Source organism: Saccoglossus kowalevskii, chromosome 3, assembly GCF_978046115.1.
Source record: "Saccoglossus kowalevskii chromosome 3, keSacKowa6.1, whole genome shotgun sequence".
In the NCBI taxonomy this organism is placed as follows: Eukaryota; Metazoa; Hemichordata; class Enteropneusta; family Harrimaniidae; genus Saccoglossus; species Saccoglossus kowalevskii.
Genome location: NC_140643.1, coordinates 23,855,699 through 23,876,507, shown reverse-complemented (window position 1 = coordinate 23,876,507; position 20,809 = coordinate 23,855,699). Strand labels below are relative to the sequence as shown.

The 20,809-nt window shown below is 35.3% G+C and overlaps 1 protein-coding gene across 1 annotated transcript in view; it reads right to left on the bottom strand.

Moving 5' to 3' along the window:
- Nucleotides 1–20,809, bottom strand: part of LOC100375914 (dual serine/threonine and tyrosine protein kinase-like) — a 35,674-nt gene that overhangs the window by 14,020 nt on the left and 845 nt on the right. Inside the window, exons 2-5 of the mRNA XM_078009154.2 lie at nucleotides 9,214–10,380; nucleotides 4,866–5,098; nucleotides 3,147–3,230; nucleotides 1,712–1,834 (exon numbers count right to left, since the gene is read on the bottom strand). Coding sequence (XP_077865280.2) covers nucleotides 1,712–1,834; nucleotides 3,147–3,230; nucleotides 4,866–5,098; nucleotides 9,214–10,380 — 1,607 coding nt within the window. The remainder of the gene's footprint in view (nucleotides 1–1,711; nucleotides 1,835–3,146; nucleotides 3,231–4,865; nucleotides 5,099–9,213; nucleotides 10,381–20,809) is intronic.

Genomic DNA, 20,809 nt, shown 5'->3' with positions numbered 1-20,809 from the left:
CACAGGGCAAAACATAAGTCCCCGTTTTCGGACTGCGTCCGAACGGGGACTAACAAACCATCACGTCTGTAATTAATTCCAGATAAATTGAATAACAATAACAATTGTATTGACTTGTACCAAAATGTAAGTTGTGGGAAACAACAATATAATTTTGATCACACTTGTAAATGACATGATGTAAATGTTTGTTTTTTATTAGCATTTAGATGTACAAGACTTGCAAAGAACAAAAATATAACACTCAGTATGAACATGGAGCTCCATAGTATACATCTTATTTTTTATCCTACTGAAACCAGGCTGAAACAGTATTGTAAGAAAAACCTAGGTTTCCCTTGGTCTGTCTTCTTTGTTCTCTGTTTTTTGTTTTCAGTGGGGGCGTTAATGGGCAGTTAATCTGGAGGTTAGGTTCAAACCTACTACTAATTTGCATATTGTAGGTCTAGTAGGTCTGAATAGGGCAGGAAAGGGCAGGCCGGGTTAACCCAGGTTTGACCCAGGTGTTTGAATATGAGATCACCCCTTAGTCACATCTATGGCACTGGATAAATTATATATGAATGAAACGTCTTGTAAATGTTTTTGCATTTAGATTTATTAATAACATTATAATTGTTGTATCGAAATTCTGATTATTAGACCCTAATTCAGACTAAACACAAAAAAGGGGCTGACCAAACCTTTATTTTAGGCACAATTGCTATAGATCTAATGAGTGAGATTCATTAATGAGCTAATGGGATGAGACTTTGGGTCCCCAGGTTCTTGTGTTTGATCTGGCCTAGCTGATGCCAGGATAGCTTATTAAATTTGATAGCAAGATGGCCACACAGCCCTGACATGTAGTCTTAAACATGAACTTGTGTGGGAAAAAATTCACTATATATATGGTTACACCACTTGCAGGAAAATAAGTCAGATGAGACAACTGAGTGATACCGAGTGTCCAGAATTGTTGCCTGGCACACAAAGAAAACTATAAAAAAAAAACAAGCTAAAGAAAATTAGTGAAATCAGGATAGGAATATGAAAAGCTTCATTATTTTACACAGGCTAGACAGACTTCATGCAGTGATTTAAAGTTCACAGAGTTCACGATGGTCATTGCCTTTGCTGTCCAGCTTGAATGCCTCGCTGCCATTTGTAAGTATATCAAGTCTATTAGGCCAGACTTTTTTTATTCCTTGTTTCTCAAGTTTTTATAAGTACATTTTTTTGAGGAGAGCGAAAAAAAAAAAAAATTAATTCTTTTTTTCCCCGTTAGATTTGTGTGATTCTCAAAGAATTGTAAGTGAGATCATTGATCAGAGAGAAGAAATGAAATAAAATTTTATTCCATGTATAACCTGGTTGGCAATGTCGCCAATTGGGGCACAATTTTCAGCATTAATGAGGGATTTCTCGGTTTTTGACGACAGAGTTTCACGGCGTGTCACGACAAACCACACCGCCGGGTTCGCTTAGTAGTCTCAAGCAGCACGCAGAAAGGTCAATACCCGAGATTCACTGCCAACCAACGCGCATAAAGTATAGATCTGCGCGAGACTTCGGTACTTTGATCATGATACTCCCATGAAAATGCAACTTGGATTTGTTAGACGGCGGGCGAAAAAAAAAATGAAGATAAAAATAATATTTTTATTTCATTTTCGGCTCCTGTTCATTCGTCGGGTTCGCGAAACAAGGGATAATAAAAGTCTGGCCTTACCTGAGAGCATATATTCTTAGCCAACTTATATTCACTTAGACTGTTCATCATGTCCAAGGCTACCTTCTTTTTCCATTCAGCATCAACTTTAGGAGGATTACTCCAGGGCATTGACCTAATAACCTATGAAGTTAGAATGAAGTTGAAAATATAATTATCTGAAATATAGTATGTTGCGTCCATAATGAAATATTAGCGAACTCTCCTCTGTTTGTAAAGTTTGATGAACCCAAGAGGCAATTCTGACTACATATATGTATATGACTATCTTTGTGCATTCAATCAAAAAACTGTGTTACATTTCTGTGCATAATAAACAAGTTTGCATCACACAATTTATTCTCCGTAGTACATAAAGGAATGTGTGCAACATCATCGTCGTCGTCAACATCAGTTTTCTCTAAAACCATTTTGTGCTTAGAAGAGTGTCTTGACCTTCATAAATATCGTTAATGAAGTACAGTCACAAACTTGTTTTTGAATGCACTTGTGTACCTGCACAATCGATCATTTCGTTTTAAAGTTTTTTTTTGTTTACATACAAAAAGCATTTAAGATAAAACTGGTTACGTGAGCTTTATATATGTAATGCTGCATCTTACATGTCTGGAACTCTTTCTGTTTTAGTAATACTCAGGGGATTTTCTAAACCAAGGAACAGGGGCTCAGTGCCATGATACTCTGAAAACTTCCCAGCAACACCAGCTATCTGGACACCAAACACACTAAAATTACTCTAAAATACACCGTTAAATAGCGTAGAAACCTTCCGATATGGCGTTTCCAGGGTGATCCGCCCTTCCACACCTATCCCCCCTCGCTTGGTCGCTCCGCTCCCTCGCCTGTGTGGGCTAGCTCTCTATTGTTTATTTTTTCTGAAAAAAACTCTGAATCTGAAGGGCTAATCAAGTTGATCAACTACTTGGGAAACTGGGGAATACCTTTTTCCTAGATTTAGGAATATTTTAATTTTTGTACTCATTCCTAACAAGGAAGAATTTCATGTGAACTCAGTTTTGTAGAGTTGGGTTGCAGACGGCTCACAAGCCTGAACACTGGGGGCTACTTTGAACACATGCTTCTTTCGTCAGTCAACACATGTTTGAGATTAGATGACCTCAAAGGTTAATCAATGAGGTCACTGTACTTAATCAAATTATTATATGTTGATGTCCCAAGATGAGAAATAATACCCTGGGAAAACAATACTCAAGACCTTGCATAGTTTCATACTGGTGTAGGATTTCAAAACAATGAATGGCTGTAAATGGTATTTTTTTTTTGGCATCTTGTGTAGCGTGTGCCAGTCTACAAACGAAAGTCAGAAAAAATATTTTTTTCAACTTGATTTGACTGTCAACGTCAATTGAAAAATACAGTAATATAATGGATGTCAAGAACTTTTAATATAAAACAGAAATTCAGTTTTATATACCTGTTTCATCTTCTCTAAAATAATCCTGACAATCGAAGAACTGGTGTTGACATTGACTTCAACTTGATACGCAGCATTTAAAATCTGAAAACAAAAAGACATGAAAGATGAAGATTCTGAATATTGTTACTCTTTTATGAAATTACAGCGGCATTTATTAAATAGTTTGTTATTTGTAAATTTATATGAATACATTTTGTAAAAGTACAAAGAATTCATGTGATTTTAAATAGGATATTTTCCATTGACTGTGTGAAAGAAGCGGATTAAACGTCTGCCATCAAAATAAAATGATTTAATTTTTATTTTTAATTTCTCATTAAATAATTTGATTTCTCTCAAAATACCAATCTTTCTGTGAGGAATATGGCTTTAAGATATCCTTACTTCATCAAAATGACTTTCATGCACATTTTTAGGCGCATTAATACCTAAAAAATAGTTTTGAACACTGCTACAACACTTTGTTTGTCCTGTTTTTATGTTTCAGCGCACAACACAGGATTTCACTGTAAACGAAAAATTGTCTATTTGGATCGTATCACCCCAGTTGCATAATAATAAATCATTGATAAAATCAAATGAAAAATAAGTTATCCCTGACAAAAACAAAAATATCTTGTTTTCTTTGCCGCTGAGGAAATATCATGAATTAAATGTCTTGTTTTGGTGATAATGTGTTTACAATTGTTGGGTGCCATAGCATTTTTATTTTCTATATATGCAATTGATACAAACAAATTTGTGGTAAACTTGTGGTGCTGAAACGAGACATTCATTTTTTTTTTACTGACAGATGACACCGCCCTCGCTCTATTAAGACCTCATGCACTTTAATATGTAAATGACAGAAGTATGTCTATAATCAAAATAAGTAATATTTTATAAAATCATGTCTACAGTAAATGCATTTGTTCGTGTATGTGTGCTTTAATTAAACATGTTCTTCAAATAGAGAAAATTCGGTAGCAAAGTATTTGCTACGACTCAGGTTGAAAACAAAACCATCACCGGAAACAGCTCGTGCTAAAAATAGACTTCCACTTTTCCACTGTGTAATCAAGCAGCTACAAAAGTTCACAGGGATTTCCGACATAGATCTAGATATTACATAAATGCTAATGCAGTTTTACTTTCACTCATATCAACTGATGTATTGCTTGTGAGGTTTCAGCTTTTCTTTATAAAAATGTTTTCTTGGCAGATTTTTTTTTTTTCCAAAATCTGCTTCCCCTACTTAGTTTCTAATGTTCAACTTCTCATTTCCATATTTTCTACATCAGAAGCACATTCTCAATCAAGGCATATCATCATTTTTATGCATACCAAAGTGATTTTTCTAATGCTTTTTTTTAACTTTTAGGTAAAGCGTATGCGTTTTCTCACAGAGTAAATACAGTATTAAACTGAACATAATCAGGTACTATATTAGAACTATTATAGTAGTGCTTGTGTTTGTATAAATGACAGAAGTGTGATCGGAATGAGTTTCAATGGACCAGTAGACAATAAATGAAATTATAAATGAAAAAATACATTATACCTTTTATCGACTGAAACATACACGTGAATAAATATGCTATAATCAACTTGACTAAATTAAAGTGAAACTACAAATGACATCACTAGAGAACACAAGATGAATACACAAAGATATAAAATATATTTATATGACCTTCCGCTGTACATATTATAACTATTACGGATAAGAAAACAAACCTGTTGGAGTGCCAGGCTGGCTGAAGGTTCCAACTCCACTTCCCCTCGCTCCAAACTTTCTAGACACCTTGAGAGCGTACCAATGTAGCTATCCCTCAGACAATTGACAGAGCCGATCAATTTCCCAGCAACGGCACTGTTCAGCCTGCTAAGCACTAGGTCTTGAATCTGATGGGTGCATTGCTTGATGTCTTTTGATTGCGTAATCTCACCGCTCTCAGGGATGTCAACTCCTATGAGGAAAGAATTATAGACACATTAAAGATTTTTGTTCCTATCAGTGTGTTCTTTATTAGGACTGATTTTGAAGGTATCTTGAAGAGAATGGAATTTAAAAAAATCAAGTTGATTCAGTTTAGTGAGTATTGGGGAGAGGTATTAAGAGAAAAAATAAATTCTGAATGAGGCTGGAGGGTGCCCCTAAAGGCACAGACTGGAGCACCTGATTTTCTTCGTGTTTATACTTATTCATAAAATATGAATTTCATTTTATTAATTTTATTTTTATCAAATTGCATGCAGTAAGGTGTTTTTGATGATCACAATGCAGGGCTTAAAAATTCAAAGTTGAGATGGCACCAATTTCCCAAATTCTATAAAAGTTCCTTAGTAGACAGAAAATGTATAGAAAAGATCTCTTATCTTTTTGAACAGTATTAAGGCACACACTCTGGGTATCAAGTCAATTGTGAAGTTCAAACACTGACAATGTACGATTTTCTGTAGTGTCATTTGGCATCATGCTTTTAGCTACCTGTGTACCTGTTATTTTAGACAGGCACTTACAGGTATAACATTTCATTGGCCTGTTAAATTTCTACAAACCTGTCCAATTATGATTGAAAATTACGAGTGAATGACAAAATAATCATAAACAATCAACAAAAAATTGATCGTAAATCTGGGGTTATGACAAGGTACTGCTATCTTTCATTTTGATAGGCACGTTCTATTTCCTTTCTATAACTTTGATTGGCATGCTAGGAAATAAGCAGCAATGTCTATCCAATGTGTCAGATTATGACTGATATTTCATAATCCATGTAAGAAATCTGCCTTTAATTAATACAGACCAATTTTTTTGTTGCCATAATTACCGATAACTTTCATGATTTGATAAGCTGGTAAGTTGATAAGGCTGCAGTATTTGCTCTATAAGCAGCACATGTACTTACGTAAATGACAGAGGTATGTCTATGGTCGCAATAATTTACATTTTTAACCTTGGTCATGTCAATTTAAAAGTACATGGGGCTGGCAGGATAAGGGTTCATGATCCGGTTAAAAAATACATACAACTGTTGATTTAATTGTGCTTGCATTGGAGATGTGCTTCTACTAAAGCAAATATGCCATTTTCTGACAATTGCTGTCTGTGACACGGTCTGAAGAATTCAAATGAAATGTTGTGATTTCAACCAACACGTACACACACTTTATAATGTTAGAAATAAGAATATTTTGTCCTGAGTCCGAATGATATGCACCTTATTTGCTCTATTTGAAGTATATTTCTAATAGAAGTACATATAAACCAACAATTATTGTATAAGGTTAATTTACTGGGTTTCAATTTTGCTTATTTCGCTGACTGGAAAATGCGCTAAATTAAAACCCACTGAATATGCCTGAAATGCTAAATCAGTGAAAATTAGTCATTTTACAGTACATGTATTGTATGTATACTGAATCAATTAAATGCAACTTATTTTCCCTATAAAAATTCTGCAATGTATGTAATCATATGCACTTGTAATGGAGCAAATACATGAACACACAGATTAAGAGCATGATAAGCATAAGCTCTATTGTCAGAGATGACCCCCCCCCCCCCCCTCCACGGAATGGAATGTGACAAGTACTGGTGTCATTAAAATGTAATAAATGTTGTACAAGAGTATTGCCAAGCAGGAATAGTAAACATTAAGAATGTAAACATTTTATGAATGGCTCAAGGTGATCCATATTTGGATGTCACACACTTTTAATGACTTGGGTGTGTCTATATTATCCAATATACATGTACTAACAATGAATACATTTTGGGGTTTTAATGTACTTCTATTAGCGAGGCACTACAATAGTATGTATTGCCAAAATAACATGTGATCTACAGTTTTGATCATCAGCCTAATAGGGATTATTTCATTACGCACATCAATATGGTCAATACCAAACTGGAAGGCAGTAACAAATTTAAACAAGGATAGAAACGGAGGGAAACTGATCCAGCGGAGACCCAATGATACCAGCCACCTGATGAGAAACTAAAAATTCCAATACTGCTACATTTGTACATTGCATACCATATAATCTTTTGAGTAGACGTCATTTTTCCAACATTTCAATCTTTCCTAATGTCTAGATTAGAGTGACGCTCAATCTGATTAAAATCTGATGTAGTGTACGGGCTTTAAATAGTTGTGTTCACGTTACACAAAGTACGGACTAAGATTTAAGCTGATTTAGGCTTATCTAGCATATTTGCATTTCGGCTAGACCCAATTGCGTCCACGCACAGGGAGGGCCAGTCGTTAGCACGGGCTAAGGGGTGCCATTAGTCGGTGACCTTTGGTAAGCCGCTATTTACGAACGAAAAATGGATGACACGTGCGAGGTTCTATTTCTGCTGCTGGCATGTTTCGTTCTAAATTTGAAGCGACGTGCACAGGAACGCGAGAGAAGATGGACCACTTATTTGGATGCACATAAACAGTATACAACGGGCGTAACAGAATACAGAGTTTTATTAATGCATGTCGTAGACAGCGAATCAAATTTATTTTGTCTACGATTGGAGCTGCTGTACGCTCTACTACTACAGTGACCCGATTAGTGTGGAGGCGAGCGCGGAGTAATGACTGGTGGAATAGTGTCGTTAAACGAACATGGGACAATTTTCACACCCAAAGGTCGCCGCAGAGGGTGCTTAGCCCTGGGCTAAGCGTTCGCGCATACTTCATTAGCTCGTGGTAAGGTCTAGACCGCGTCTTAAATTCGGATCAGATTTAACCCGTACTTGGCATTCTTTAGCCCGTGCTAAGCGTTCACGCACGTTTTCTTAGCACGGGCTAAGGAATTTGACCTCTTAGCCCGTGCTAAGGAGCTGTGCGTGAACGCAACTATTATTTTGGCTATAAACATATTTTAATTTTATTTTTTATTACTTTACTTTGATTTTGATTTTGTGTTATTTTTTAATTCCGCCCGACATACATCTGACCCGATGCCTATGTAACAAGATTTCAACGAGACCCACTATCGGCGATTTTAGTCAACGAATCACAGACCTCCTTCTATAGTGCACATGATGACGTCACAGGGCAGTCAGATGGCAAACACACTCAAATAAAATGGCTGATTATATCGACGTTAGCGACCGAGAAAAACACGGCTTTTCGGTAAGTTTATCATTGTCAAATGCAACGAAAGTCGTTTTTATGTTAATATTGTGGCTCGAATGGTTCAAGTTTAGATCGTTATTTTGCGTAGTAATTCTGGAAGTTACGATTTTGTTTCCACCGGTTCGACCTAACACCGGTGTCTTTTTCCAGTCGCTTGCCCTGGAGACAGGTGATGTTTTGTTGACGATCGGGCCAAAATCCTCTACGGTATTGAAGCAGTAGCTGTAAATATTCATCAAATTGTATCAACATTTTGTACATTATTCAATAACCCTTTATTAAAGTAACTGAGCTGATTTGGACTGGAATAAAATATTTTTTATTTGGAACACATCGCAATTGATCAGGAAATATTTTTTTGCTCCAATTTTCTGCGTCGATGCCGTGGGCCAGTGACCGTTATACAATTTAAAATCAGTTTGCATTGTTTACTATAGCTGTTTACAGTGTTCTAATCATTACGATTTACTTATTTTTTTGCTTCCATTCTAGATAATTATGCTCAGTGTTTGATGTAAAATTGAAGCGATGACTGAATGAACGAACCTTGGCTGGCGAAGATGTATCTGGAAGTGTACACATTTGTTGGAAGTGAAAAAAATATTCAATGTAATGACAAAAATTGTAAAATGCTGTGGAATTTCTTTTGTAAATAAAAATATACTAGCAATTTTCTATTAATGGTTTATTCAAGTGGGCAAAATATAATGTACAGAAAGATTGCCCGTATACACTGAAAAGTAAGCAACCAACAGCCTGTATAAAAGGGGGGCTGTGATTGGTTGTTACTTAGGCGAGATTTGAACGGGACTTACATAGGCGTCGGATCAGATGTAGGTAGGGCGGAATTTTAATCAGATTGAGTGACGCCTATTCAAGAGATTATATGATGATTCTTGAAATCTGGTAGAAGAACAAATAATATCATAACAATGTAAACTTACCAACAAATATAAAATTGCTTGCTTCTTCAAGTAAGTCCTCTTTCATACTCAACACCGTGTGAATTATCAGATCTTTCAACTCTTCTTGCTTCTGACTTGCAATTTCCAACAAAGATTCGTATAGAAAAATTTCTTTCTCCTTGGCATATCGAACCCTCCTTGGCGTGATCATCATATCCCTGGCCATGTCAAATGCAGTGGTGATGAACATCTTCAGGCAACGCTGATGAGCGTTATTTAAAATTGAAGCCGCTGTGACAAGGTGCGACTGAAGTACGTGCCTGACGTACAGCAACACTGTGGAGAAGTTATCAAAGTTTGTAACAAGCTCACTGTCAACTGTGACACTGAGAACTTGAAGATTTTTGTAAAAAGGTTTTTTACTTGCTTCGTGGGACAAGTAGCCGAGTTCATGCAACTGCTCTCGTATTGTTATTGGACGCTCATCAGAGTCATTTGAGTCGCATTCATTGTTAACGCCTTCGGGGCAGCCATTGCATTGTGTATTCTCTTGAACAGGATTATATTTCAGACAATGTTTTGCAGATTCTGTAAGTTCCGTCACACCGATGCTGTGCGTACACACAAAGTATATCGGTACTTCGGGAGCGGCGCTTCGAAGTTCGCGCAACTCCTGCACCTCTTTGTCTGTTAAACAGTTATTTTCGAGAGCGTAAATAACTATAGGAAGCACTCCTTCACAACATTTCTGATAGACCTGTATGATATTTTGTCCGATGCAATTACAAGGGGATACTACTAGTTGTGCGCCTTCTTGCAACAACGTGTGACTGATGCAGACTTCTAAAACAGCGCTCCGAAGATACGGGTCAAACTGCACGTCTCCCTGTATCTCCATTTCCTCCTTTGGCACTGTAGTCCACTCACTTTTATATATATGTAAATGCTCATCCACAAGTTCAAAACTATCGGGCAGCATAAAACTCAAATGATTCTTAATTCCGTAGCGTATCCGGACCATACGACAACTGCCTGTTTTGTACCCGCTGTCAACCTGCGGCAGTACTTGGTCCCCAAGGAGTTCATTGACAACTACGAGTTTAGCATAACACGTCTGGCCAAGCACCAGTATACAAGGAGGCTTCTCTAGGGTGTTATTCACGCATTCATCTTCATTTTCAGGGATTTCAATAAAAGAAATCTGACCTGTAAAAGAGAAGACGTTAACATACATCAATTGAATAGGATCCATAAAATCTGTAATGCCGTTATATTATAGTAACATTTTCCAAATTTTATAATAAAAAAAAATTGTATGTATACTTCTATGTATGTAAATAATTTCATCCATATTTATGACCTAATATGGAAAAAATTACTGCAGGTGTTTGAAACGTGACTAAACTTGACTTTGGCTTTCAAACATAAAAACTGTTACATTATTCACGTGTATCAATACACCATTTGTCATGAACAAATCATTGTATCAGTAAATGCTTTATGCTTTTAAAATTACACTGTGGTATTTCTATAAAATAAAATATGAGATTTTTTGACATATTTAAAGACAAAAAAATCAACCAATTAATCATCATAAACAAAGTCATGAATATAAAAAACTAAGAATAGTAAATACTAAAGGCTGTCTACATGTATTATACAGTACACTGAGGTCAATGCACTATCTCACAATCTAACCACCATGCCCATTATATTACATTCACCGTAGGTGTACGTTTAGCATTCCATAGCTAACGAGTTGACCTAAACATATATCGCAGGGCGTTGTTAACATACTTTTTCAAATCTGACCACCACCTACAGTCTAAATACCATATTTGCTCTATTAGAAGAACATTTTTAATAAAAGCACACTCAACCCCCCAAAAAAACACAATGATTGTATACTGGATACTTAAAGTGCCTGTGCAATGCCCACCCACACGCTTCCCATTTTAGATCTGTGCCCCACTGAAATGGGCAATTATTGATTTTTTTGCTGAAAATGATTACTCGTATCCAAGTAAATTTGAGATATTTCCCGTGCTGTAGCCACGCCCACCTATCCTGAAACGATCGACTGTTTCCGGATTTTCGACTCTTGCCGAAAGTGCGCCACCAAATGCAAAAATATGAGAGGAAGCCATACCCCTGGGCCGTACTTTTATATCACTGTGTCATTCAACGTACAACTGTACTTTTAAACGAAATACCGTGAAAATAACGAGAAAAGGTTGGGGTGGACTTCCTCCTAACAGCGTCATATGCAGTGTCCACTTCACCTCAGATTCTTTTTTTTGTTTTTGAAAAACTGTCCTTGTCCATGACATAACAACTAGGTTTTAACGAGAAACGCCGAAAATACAAAACGTTTTCGAAAAAATAGATTCCGGACCAGCCCATGATCACTGAGACGGATTTCAGAAGGGAGAGAGACGTCGAGTATGTGTTTCAAATGATTTGATTTTTTTGCGATCCTGATTATCACTTTATAGAGACCAACCACCCGTGTTATGTAAAAGGTAGCAGTAATTTTGATAATGACGCAAAAACGAAGCGTCGGACAAACAGGAAATTACGCAGCCCTCCGGATGTTTTCATTCTCGCAGGCTAAAAGTGTCTGAGTTGTTCGGTTATTGGTGTTGAATGTCGAATTCACACCTTTGTTGCCTTTACTTGCAGCTTGATCGGCGTAATAATTTACGGAATAAGAATCCGGGCTTGAGCTGTCAATGTATTTCTTTAATATGATGCCATAATCATGAAAATCACGCTAAATCCACTCTGAATTTGTCTGTATGTGAGTCGCTCTCAATTATTTTTGTTATCCAATTAAACGCCGCCATTCACGCACTTGTCCCCCTCATGACCCGACGCGTTCAACCATTACAACGCGGCAGTCATTTATTTAGTAACTGTGTTTTGTCGTTTTTTTTAATTATTTCTCTATTTTATAAATCAATAGTGTCTAGTAACCTGCTAAATAACAAGACCATTCAGCCGTCAAATTTGATTTTGTTCAATGCCGGAGTCCAGCGACAGTGTACAAACGTGCCCCGGTGACGGTGACAACCACGGTGACTAGCTACACCAGACCGGACATATTTCGCATCTGACTCAACCCCATGCAACAAACTTGATACTATGTGTTCATTATGGTCCATTCTTCCTCGAAGAACAAATACATAAGTGGCAATTTAGTCAAAGACGAGAAAACAGCACAAGAAATTTGCCTTATTTACACGTATCGGCAATGCAAGCTGCCCAGCGACTTCCCCTTCTGACGTCACAAGAGGAATTTCTGTATGCAAACGAGAAGCTAATGAGGAGCCTCGTTTTAAAATACACAAAAAAAAGTTTCCGTAGACTGAGTTTAAAACACATTTTTTCACTTAAAAAAAATTATTTATGCTTAGAAACATAAAAATTAATATTTATGTATCAATGGATAATTTTAGGCGTGAAAATAGCAGCCATTTCACAGGCACTTTAAAATACATTGTACAACTTATTTTAACCATACATGCACCACTGTCATTTACATAAGCATACAAATGTATGCGCTACTAATAGAGCAGAAACAGTACAACAAACTAAGTATGCTACCTAGTGGCAAACTATTGAGCCAAATGATAGATAAACAAACACAAGTAGTTTTTATTCTCATCTGACATTACTTACTGGGCTTACTGAATACAGAAACACAACCCCCATGCTCAAAACCACAACCCCCATGCCCAAAACCACAACCCCCATGCCCAAAACCACAACCCCCATGCCCAAAACCACAACCACAACCCCATGCCGATAACCACAACCCCCATGCCCAAAACCACAACCCCCCCTCCCCCCCATTTCCTTTTCTAAGATTACCAATTTATTACAAATCATTTGCTTAATATTCAACATATAGAGGAGATAAATCTGTAACAGATATCTTTGATGTCACTTTGTCTGAACCCTACATTCTACTTGCCGCCTGAAGTAAATCAAATATTTGCTCTATTAGTAGTGCATGCACTTGCGTAAATGACTAAAGGACGTGTTTTATAGTCAAAGCAAGTCATATGTCAATTATCCAGCAAGCAACAAACAGAATATTTTGGTTTCGGTACGCTTCTATTATAAAATAATACAGTACCAGCGAGTATACATTTGTACTATCCATCCACTACATACAATCCATAATAATCAACGTTAATAGTACCATAGTGACAAAAATAAGATAAAAATTTTACTAACTTGATTGCTAGTGAACAAAATTTGTACATGGATACTAGCCAGTATATACTACTATACACTTTAAACTACATTAAAGCCATGGAAACGATTTTGGTTTTCTAACAATTAGTCTTTTCCTCAGCCTAGGGAATCAGGGATGGCATTGTACTCAAAGTGCAGACCACCTGGACAACCATGTAAATTTTTAGAAACGAAACAATTCGCCAAAAATTATGTATAATATGTCTTCAAAGCTAAACCTAGTCAAAATATATTCATTAAAAATTCCCATTCCCATAAGTTGTTCTTAAGATTAAATAAGTTCCATCTTTCATGTACCAGTGTTAAAATTACTGCCTGATCGTACACCCGTACATGGATATAGTGTATCTATTCAGTCAGGCTGGTGAAAATCTCTAGTTATTAGCCCTGAGGTCAGGTGGATTTTTACAAAAATCACAAAATGTCTATGGATGTACGATTGTTGTCAGAATTATCGGCATGTACATGTACCTGATGCGACTGCTTTGACACATGCAACATGTAAAAAAGGTAAAAACCACAACAATCCACAAACGATGCATGATTTAGTGAACTCTCACAATATGCGTGATTTGAATACTCACAATATGCGAGAGTCCCAGTTGATCCAAACTTATCAGAGCTGGAGTTGACATATTGTTCTGCTCGGTGTTTTTACACTGTATTTTGAAAATGTTGAGACAGTTTTTAGGAATCAAGACTCTAGCAAAGAAGCAAAAAGTAAAATGTGCCTCCAAAGGGGCGAATAGGGTGTATGATAAAACCAAAAGAATGCGGAAAATTGTCTCATCACGGAAAGCTGAATTCAAGTTGGATGATTATCAATGATACTGTCAAAGAGCAGTGTATTGTAAAGTATGCAGAGCGATATATAGCGAAACAATTGAAAATAAATAAAATATTGAAAACATAAACAGGTCTGGTAAATTTTTTGCAGGGCAGGCAAGTTTTTAAAGTTACCTGCCCTGTTGTCTGGTAAACTATTTTGACAAATTTCTATTACATGTTTGGCTTGTTGCTATTCTTTCTGATAACAAAAATAACCCAGGTAGTTTACAACATGTTAGTGCTACGATACCATGTATTTGTTGTTTATGCAGGAAACGGAGTGAAAGAGGAGAAGGGACTTTCCAAAGAACACAGCTCAAGTTTAGGTTGATGAAACCAAATACCAGTAATGTTATACTTTTTCTAGAAAGAATTTCCAGCCTTGGCAATGTGTATATACAATATATTTCATCTCTATTATTTCAGGATTGATAATGTAAACTGATATCATACCCTTCGGAATTGTGAGGGCACCCACTTTTGACGGAAAGCATGTTGAAAATGCCTTTGTCTCTTTGAAAATGTGTACTTAAGGGTACCAAGGCAGTCAGGTAGGGCATCAAGGTAATTGCCTTCATGGATATCAAGCCATGCCAGGGCAAGTCATCTAGATTATAGACATGATGAAATAAATTAGTCAGCAATGCCCCACAACGGCCAGTACAGTTTGGTATTTGTGCTGTTAGAGGCATAGAGAAAAAATTCTACATTCAAAATCCATAAGTGGTATAAACAAAAAACAAGGTCCAACCTGCAGTGGTACATGTATATTAATAAATATTATTTGATTTTACTCTTTGTCTGGTATACAGTCTTTCATAAACAATAAACTGCCATAACCTTACAGAGTTTATTTTTGTACACAATGTCACCAACATTATCTTAACGTCAGCTCATCTCCATACATGTGTATGAAGAATGTCTCTTACATCAAACAAAACACATGCCCTCAGAGATCTGTCAGCTGATGTTGCACATTTGACTACCAATGAAAACTTTGACTTACAAACGTGCATGTGACAGACAGACAATGGATGGTAATCATGTTCTTGTCTTTTCATTATTATCTACTGTACACTGATTAATTTTCGCTGCTTGAAATTTACATGCTTCGACAATTTTATGGTATTCGCAAAGACAACATTTTGTGAAAGTCATTGACAGCAAAAACATTTCACTGACTCGCGGGATTCATAAAAATATTGTTCTTTGCCAAAGTAATAAAGAGGTACTAATTAATTATTCACAAGGTTTTAATTTTGCTAATTCCGCATAACATAAAGTTATAGAATTATAAATTAATAATAATCTTAATGTTAATACTATTTGTGTAATATGTAATAATAAATACATGTATTAATATTTTGACCCCTCGCATACATTACGCTAATCATGTATGTCACTAATACTGCAGTAACCAACAGCTTGCTATTACAACAATCTAATTATTAGATTTAGTACTGAGTATTATTTTAAGGTTAAGGTTACAAGTTTTGTATACATTGCAACATATAGAGAGCTTAAAATGCAAAAAAACAATCAGACCAGGCATGTCAATACTAACATGAATTTCTAAATAAATCCAATATATATACAGATGTGTTCTAGCACTGGATACCAATTGTTAAAGACATGTATCATACAGCAAGTAGACTGTCAAATGGTGCTGTCGTCATGCAGTGTTGAATTTTATGTAAACAAAAGCCATTTTTCACAAAGGGCGCATATAAAACATGATGCGTCAGAGCTCTTTAACTCAACTTTCACAATGAAATAACCCAAGATAAATGCACACACAAAGCAGACAATAGGAATTATGCGTGAAATGCACACATGGACCTTCAATTAAAACACAAATGTTAATAAACATACGTTATAACAATAAGTACAAATTAGTTCGTCTACTTGTACCAATCAATTAGTCAACACATGTTGAACTGTGTTACTATAAATACACTGTCATACCAGTACACAATGGGGAAAATTGAATATGCAAATTAGTCATCCTTGTAACATGTGTCATAGAATAAACTGTAAACAACAACTGATGTAAATACAGGTACTAGGTACGCTTTACAACCTGGGAATTAATCAACAGAGCCATTCAGTCTGATTATATTAACAAGAACACAAAAGAGAAGTCATGGCAATCTCAAACCATGCTATGTCTCTTTCTCCCAAGCACCAATTATGAGCAAGATCACACAATGCATTTGTACTTTTACTCTGCCCCACCCCTAATGCTTGACCAGCATCCCTTCACACTATTAAAATAATCCTCTCTTTACTTCCTATTCTGGTCTGTTTTTTGAGAATATATATTTTGTCAGTCTCAAAAACAGTTCATGTCAACAGAGTGCTTTATTATTACTTTTTGGTATGTTCTACCTTGCATTCCTACTCCATAGTTACATGACAATACCCCATAGAGGGGAAATGGATTCATGGACCAATCAAAGGCTACCCCCACTACTCTATATTTATTAAAGTATGGGTGTATCTCAATTCAATAGTTTACTTCCTTGTACACATTTAATAGATCTATTTTTACTTAACCTACCATAATAAATGTTTTTGAGTGCAGTGAGTGTGAGATTTATCGCACAAGTGTCTCATACATCGGCTTTATAGCAGGGATGAGTCAGGTCAAAATTTTTTTTAAATATAAACCACATAAAGATGTCCAGATCTACTGAAATATTGTTTCAGACACAATTACTGGAGAAAAATGACTATACACAAGGCTAATGTCACATAAAAAATCATTAATGCAATGTGAAAACTAAGGGTTGAGTACTCGGTAGTCGCTGTTTCGTTGAAATCAGTCATGTGATGGGGACCGTATGAAACAGAACACATAAAATCATCAGTGAGAACCCTTCTGACAAAGGAAGTATTGTAATCATGTTGTTCGCTTGGCAAAAATAGATTTCAATGTATGGCATCCTTTGGAGACCTAGATGCAACACTGCTGTTATCTGTTTTCACTTGCAAGTGATTTAATGTACAACGTCGGTATATAGAGTATACTGTTAAAACATGTCTTTTTAGCTAGCACGTTATTTTAGCTAATTTAGCTAATCCGCATTGTCGCTAATTTAAAATAAAGTATATTCTCACAGTGAGATTATTGGTATTTTAGCTAAATTAAGATTTAGGTAATTCATGCATTGAGTCAAATTCGCTAAAAAGGCATGTAGCTATTTCAAAGTGTTTGACAGTATGCTATAGTTTCAGTGGTCACATTTTGGCGAAGGTCATTACCAATTGGCACTAATGACATAAAAAGCGATTTATTAAAAATAAAAAAGACCAACAGTTATCGCTTTATTAAACAACACACCATACAATAAATGAATGGGTGCTTCGATTGGAGATGTATATGTACTGAGTGATTCTAATAGAATAAATATGGTACATACAACCATAGACAGTACAGTAGGATCTTATAATAACGTCTATTATACAATGCTTTTAATAATTAGATGGGCTTGCAAAGATAAAATTTCATGGTATTACGGTATTACAACGATGTCGACATTTTCATTTGCATGCAATTTATTTTTCCCTATTGTTACTGTAGTGGTAAATAAACTATATTACAATCTGATAAAACTACCTTTCTCTAATAGTTTACAAGAAAGTCATGACAAACTTGTGAATAAATTACACATATGTAAAGACTACAGTAATTTAAAGAGCGGTGGTTATTTTGTGTAAACATACAATGTAGTGTATATGTGGCTATGGGATCCATATCAAACGTGTAAAGGTCTGTAAAATCATTGTGCGACTTTTTTTTTGTAATGACCCCAGATGACCTGTCTGAAAGTAGACACAAAAAGGGGACAAGCACATGAAGTGAATTATGGAGATTCATACCTATAGCTGAACTACATCAATACAGCATAATATATGGGAAGTACAGTTGATACTAATGGTTTTAACTTACTTTCTAATGGCTGAACTAATTGCACAATCACAAATGAATGACATAAATAACAGGGTTTGATATTCACGTGAAGGTTAGGGGGTCTTAGATCTGGATGCTGCACTAGAATGCTGAGAATAGATGCAATTAAAAATTAATACATGGCCATACATTTTCTTCATATTCTCAATTAATCTAAAATATTTTTAGAAATTTTGGCCTTGAGTGACTTCAGAATACTGATGTACATAGTAATATGCATGTATCTCTTTAACCATCTTTTCTTTTTATGTTCTAAATGATTATTATAATTTTTATTATTATTATTATATGGAGATGATATCACTTATTATTTCATCACACCAGGTGAAGTTTTGTGATCCACCAAATGGCAAACATAGAGGCCCAAAATCCTTCTACTGTATTTATCTGAAACATCGCCCACCGTAAAAAAATTAAAATGAATACCGTAAATACAAATCTAATTAGAGCACTGTAAAATACTTTATTTTCGCTTGGAAATAATTTTCGCTGAAGGAATGACTCAGTGAAAAATAAAATCCAGCAAATATACTTTTTATCGTATATTTTACATTCAACTCTTCAAAAATCAGTGAAAATAAAATCAATACAAAACACTCAAAAAGTTTTTTCAGCGAAAATAAAGTATTTCACAGTAATATGGTAATTTGGGTTAGCATGTTGTCGTCAACGTCAGTTGTTTTATTACGGGGAGTAATTTGGTCATAAATAGAACACACATAACAGGGTATTTATCTGACAGCAGACTACACCAACTATGATATTTGTATGCTACCTATTTTGAAACAAATATTATATATACACCAACATTGTAGATTAATTTATACTGGTGTCCATGGAAAAATAAATCAGACAATCTGACATGCATATACAGGAACACACTGTGTATAACTCTGGCTGACTACTCAATCAACAAAACCTCCGTACCATGTACGTCATAGCCTAATATCCAGTATCCGAATCAGTACCAGTAGCATTTACATGTAGTTGTGCGTCACAGGGACTTAAAACATTCAAATATATTAAAAGCGTTTTTGATTAAACTAACACAAAAACAGTAATATATTCATATTTTAGACAAAGATTTATTACAACCAAAAACAAAATTAAACTCTGCAAAGCTCCCATGTGAATGCAAAATATATGCAATCATTGTTGTTTAATAAAAAAAAAATTCTAAGAAATGAAAATTCTCCACAGTCAGTGAGGGAGCAATGGCATCAGAGGTTAGGATCATCAGCCAACAGATGTTCAGCAGCAATAGCAAATATAATCAAAATGTTGCTTACACTGGTTGAAATGAGACAATATGTAAATTAGCTACTTAATATGCACAGTCATGGCTCCAAAACTAATTATGTTGCATATTACCTCAAGGTACCTACGTACTAATTTTGATCTAAGTCTGCTCAGAAGTTTTTGAAATTGTGCTAACACAGACAGACAGACAGACAAACCAAACTCACTACCCCCTTGTGTGCTTCACACACACACAGGAGCTACAGTGTAATAAATGAAATAATATAATGACTTTCAGACCATCATTAATGTTTTGATGTGTATTAAAACAGGTCGTATATATTTTTGGTATTAAAAAAGCTATAACAGAACCCTTCATGCATTATTACATTTTTTTTATGGCAAGATAAAATATTAGGCTTCAATAGTTTTTGTTTCACCCATGTTATTCTGGATTTTGTTATCAAAGAACCTGTGAACTGTAAGATAATTTTTAAAAATTATACATATTGAAAGTTGATGCACAAGAAATGAAACATCCTTAAAGCAAACTTAGCAGAAAGTAATTTTTACTGAAAAACAAAATTTGACACAAGTAATTTATTTTACAGATTTGTCATAAATTACAAAGGATTTTTTTTTTTTTAGAATTGTTATCATTATTTACCTATATTCTTAAAAATAAAGTTTATTCCTTCCTATCTATCCGGAACAAATAAAGGTTAATAAGGTGAAATTGCGATTACGAATGAGTCATGATTTAATCCCTTCTGGTTTTCAGAAATGAAGGTAGAAATTCTCTCTCATTTAAAAAAAAAAAACTATTTTAGAATGATGATGGGGGAATTCCTCCACGCTTTTTTTAAAATCCTTGATAACTTTGTTTTAATTTCATGTGTGCATTTGCGGATTATATATATATATATGTACTACATTGGAGCAACAGGGTCCTCTTCAATAATTCGGGAAGCAAAATATGGGGTTAATGCAATCCCTGAATTGAATCATGAAATTAAATCGGTTCACTGTTTTTGTCAATAATACAGTTATTCTACTACATGAAAGTTTGCTCAGAAAATAATAACAGCAAAATACTGCATCATCGCAGTAATAAAACCAGACTGTTTATGCTATGTGTCATACAAACATATTACGCAGCTTTCTGATTGCCTGGTGAACCTCAAATGAACTTTGATTCAGTCTTATCATCAGACAAAATATCACGTGACAGCTGAATACAAGCATGTGCACCAGTGGTAGTAACCAAACCAAATACGAATACGAAAAAAAAATGAACCTGAATATGAAACTAACTTCATCATCATTTCAGAT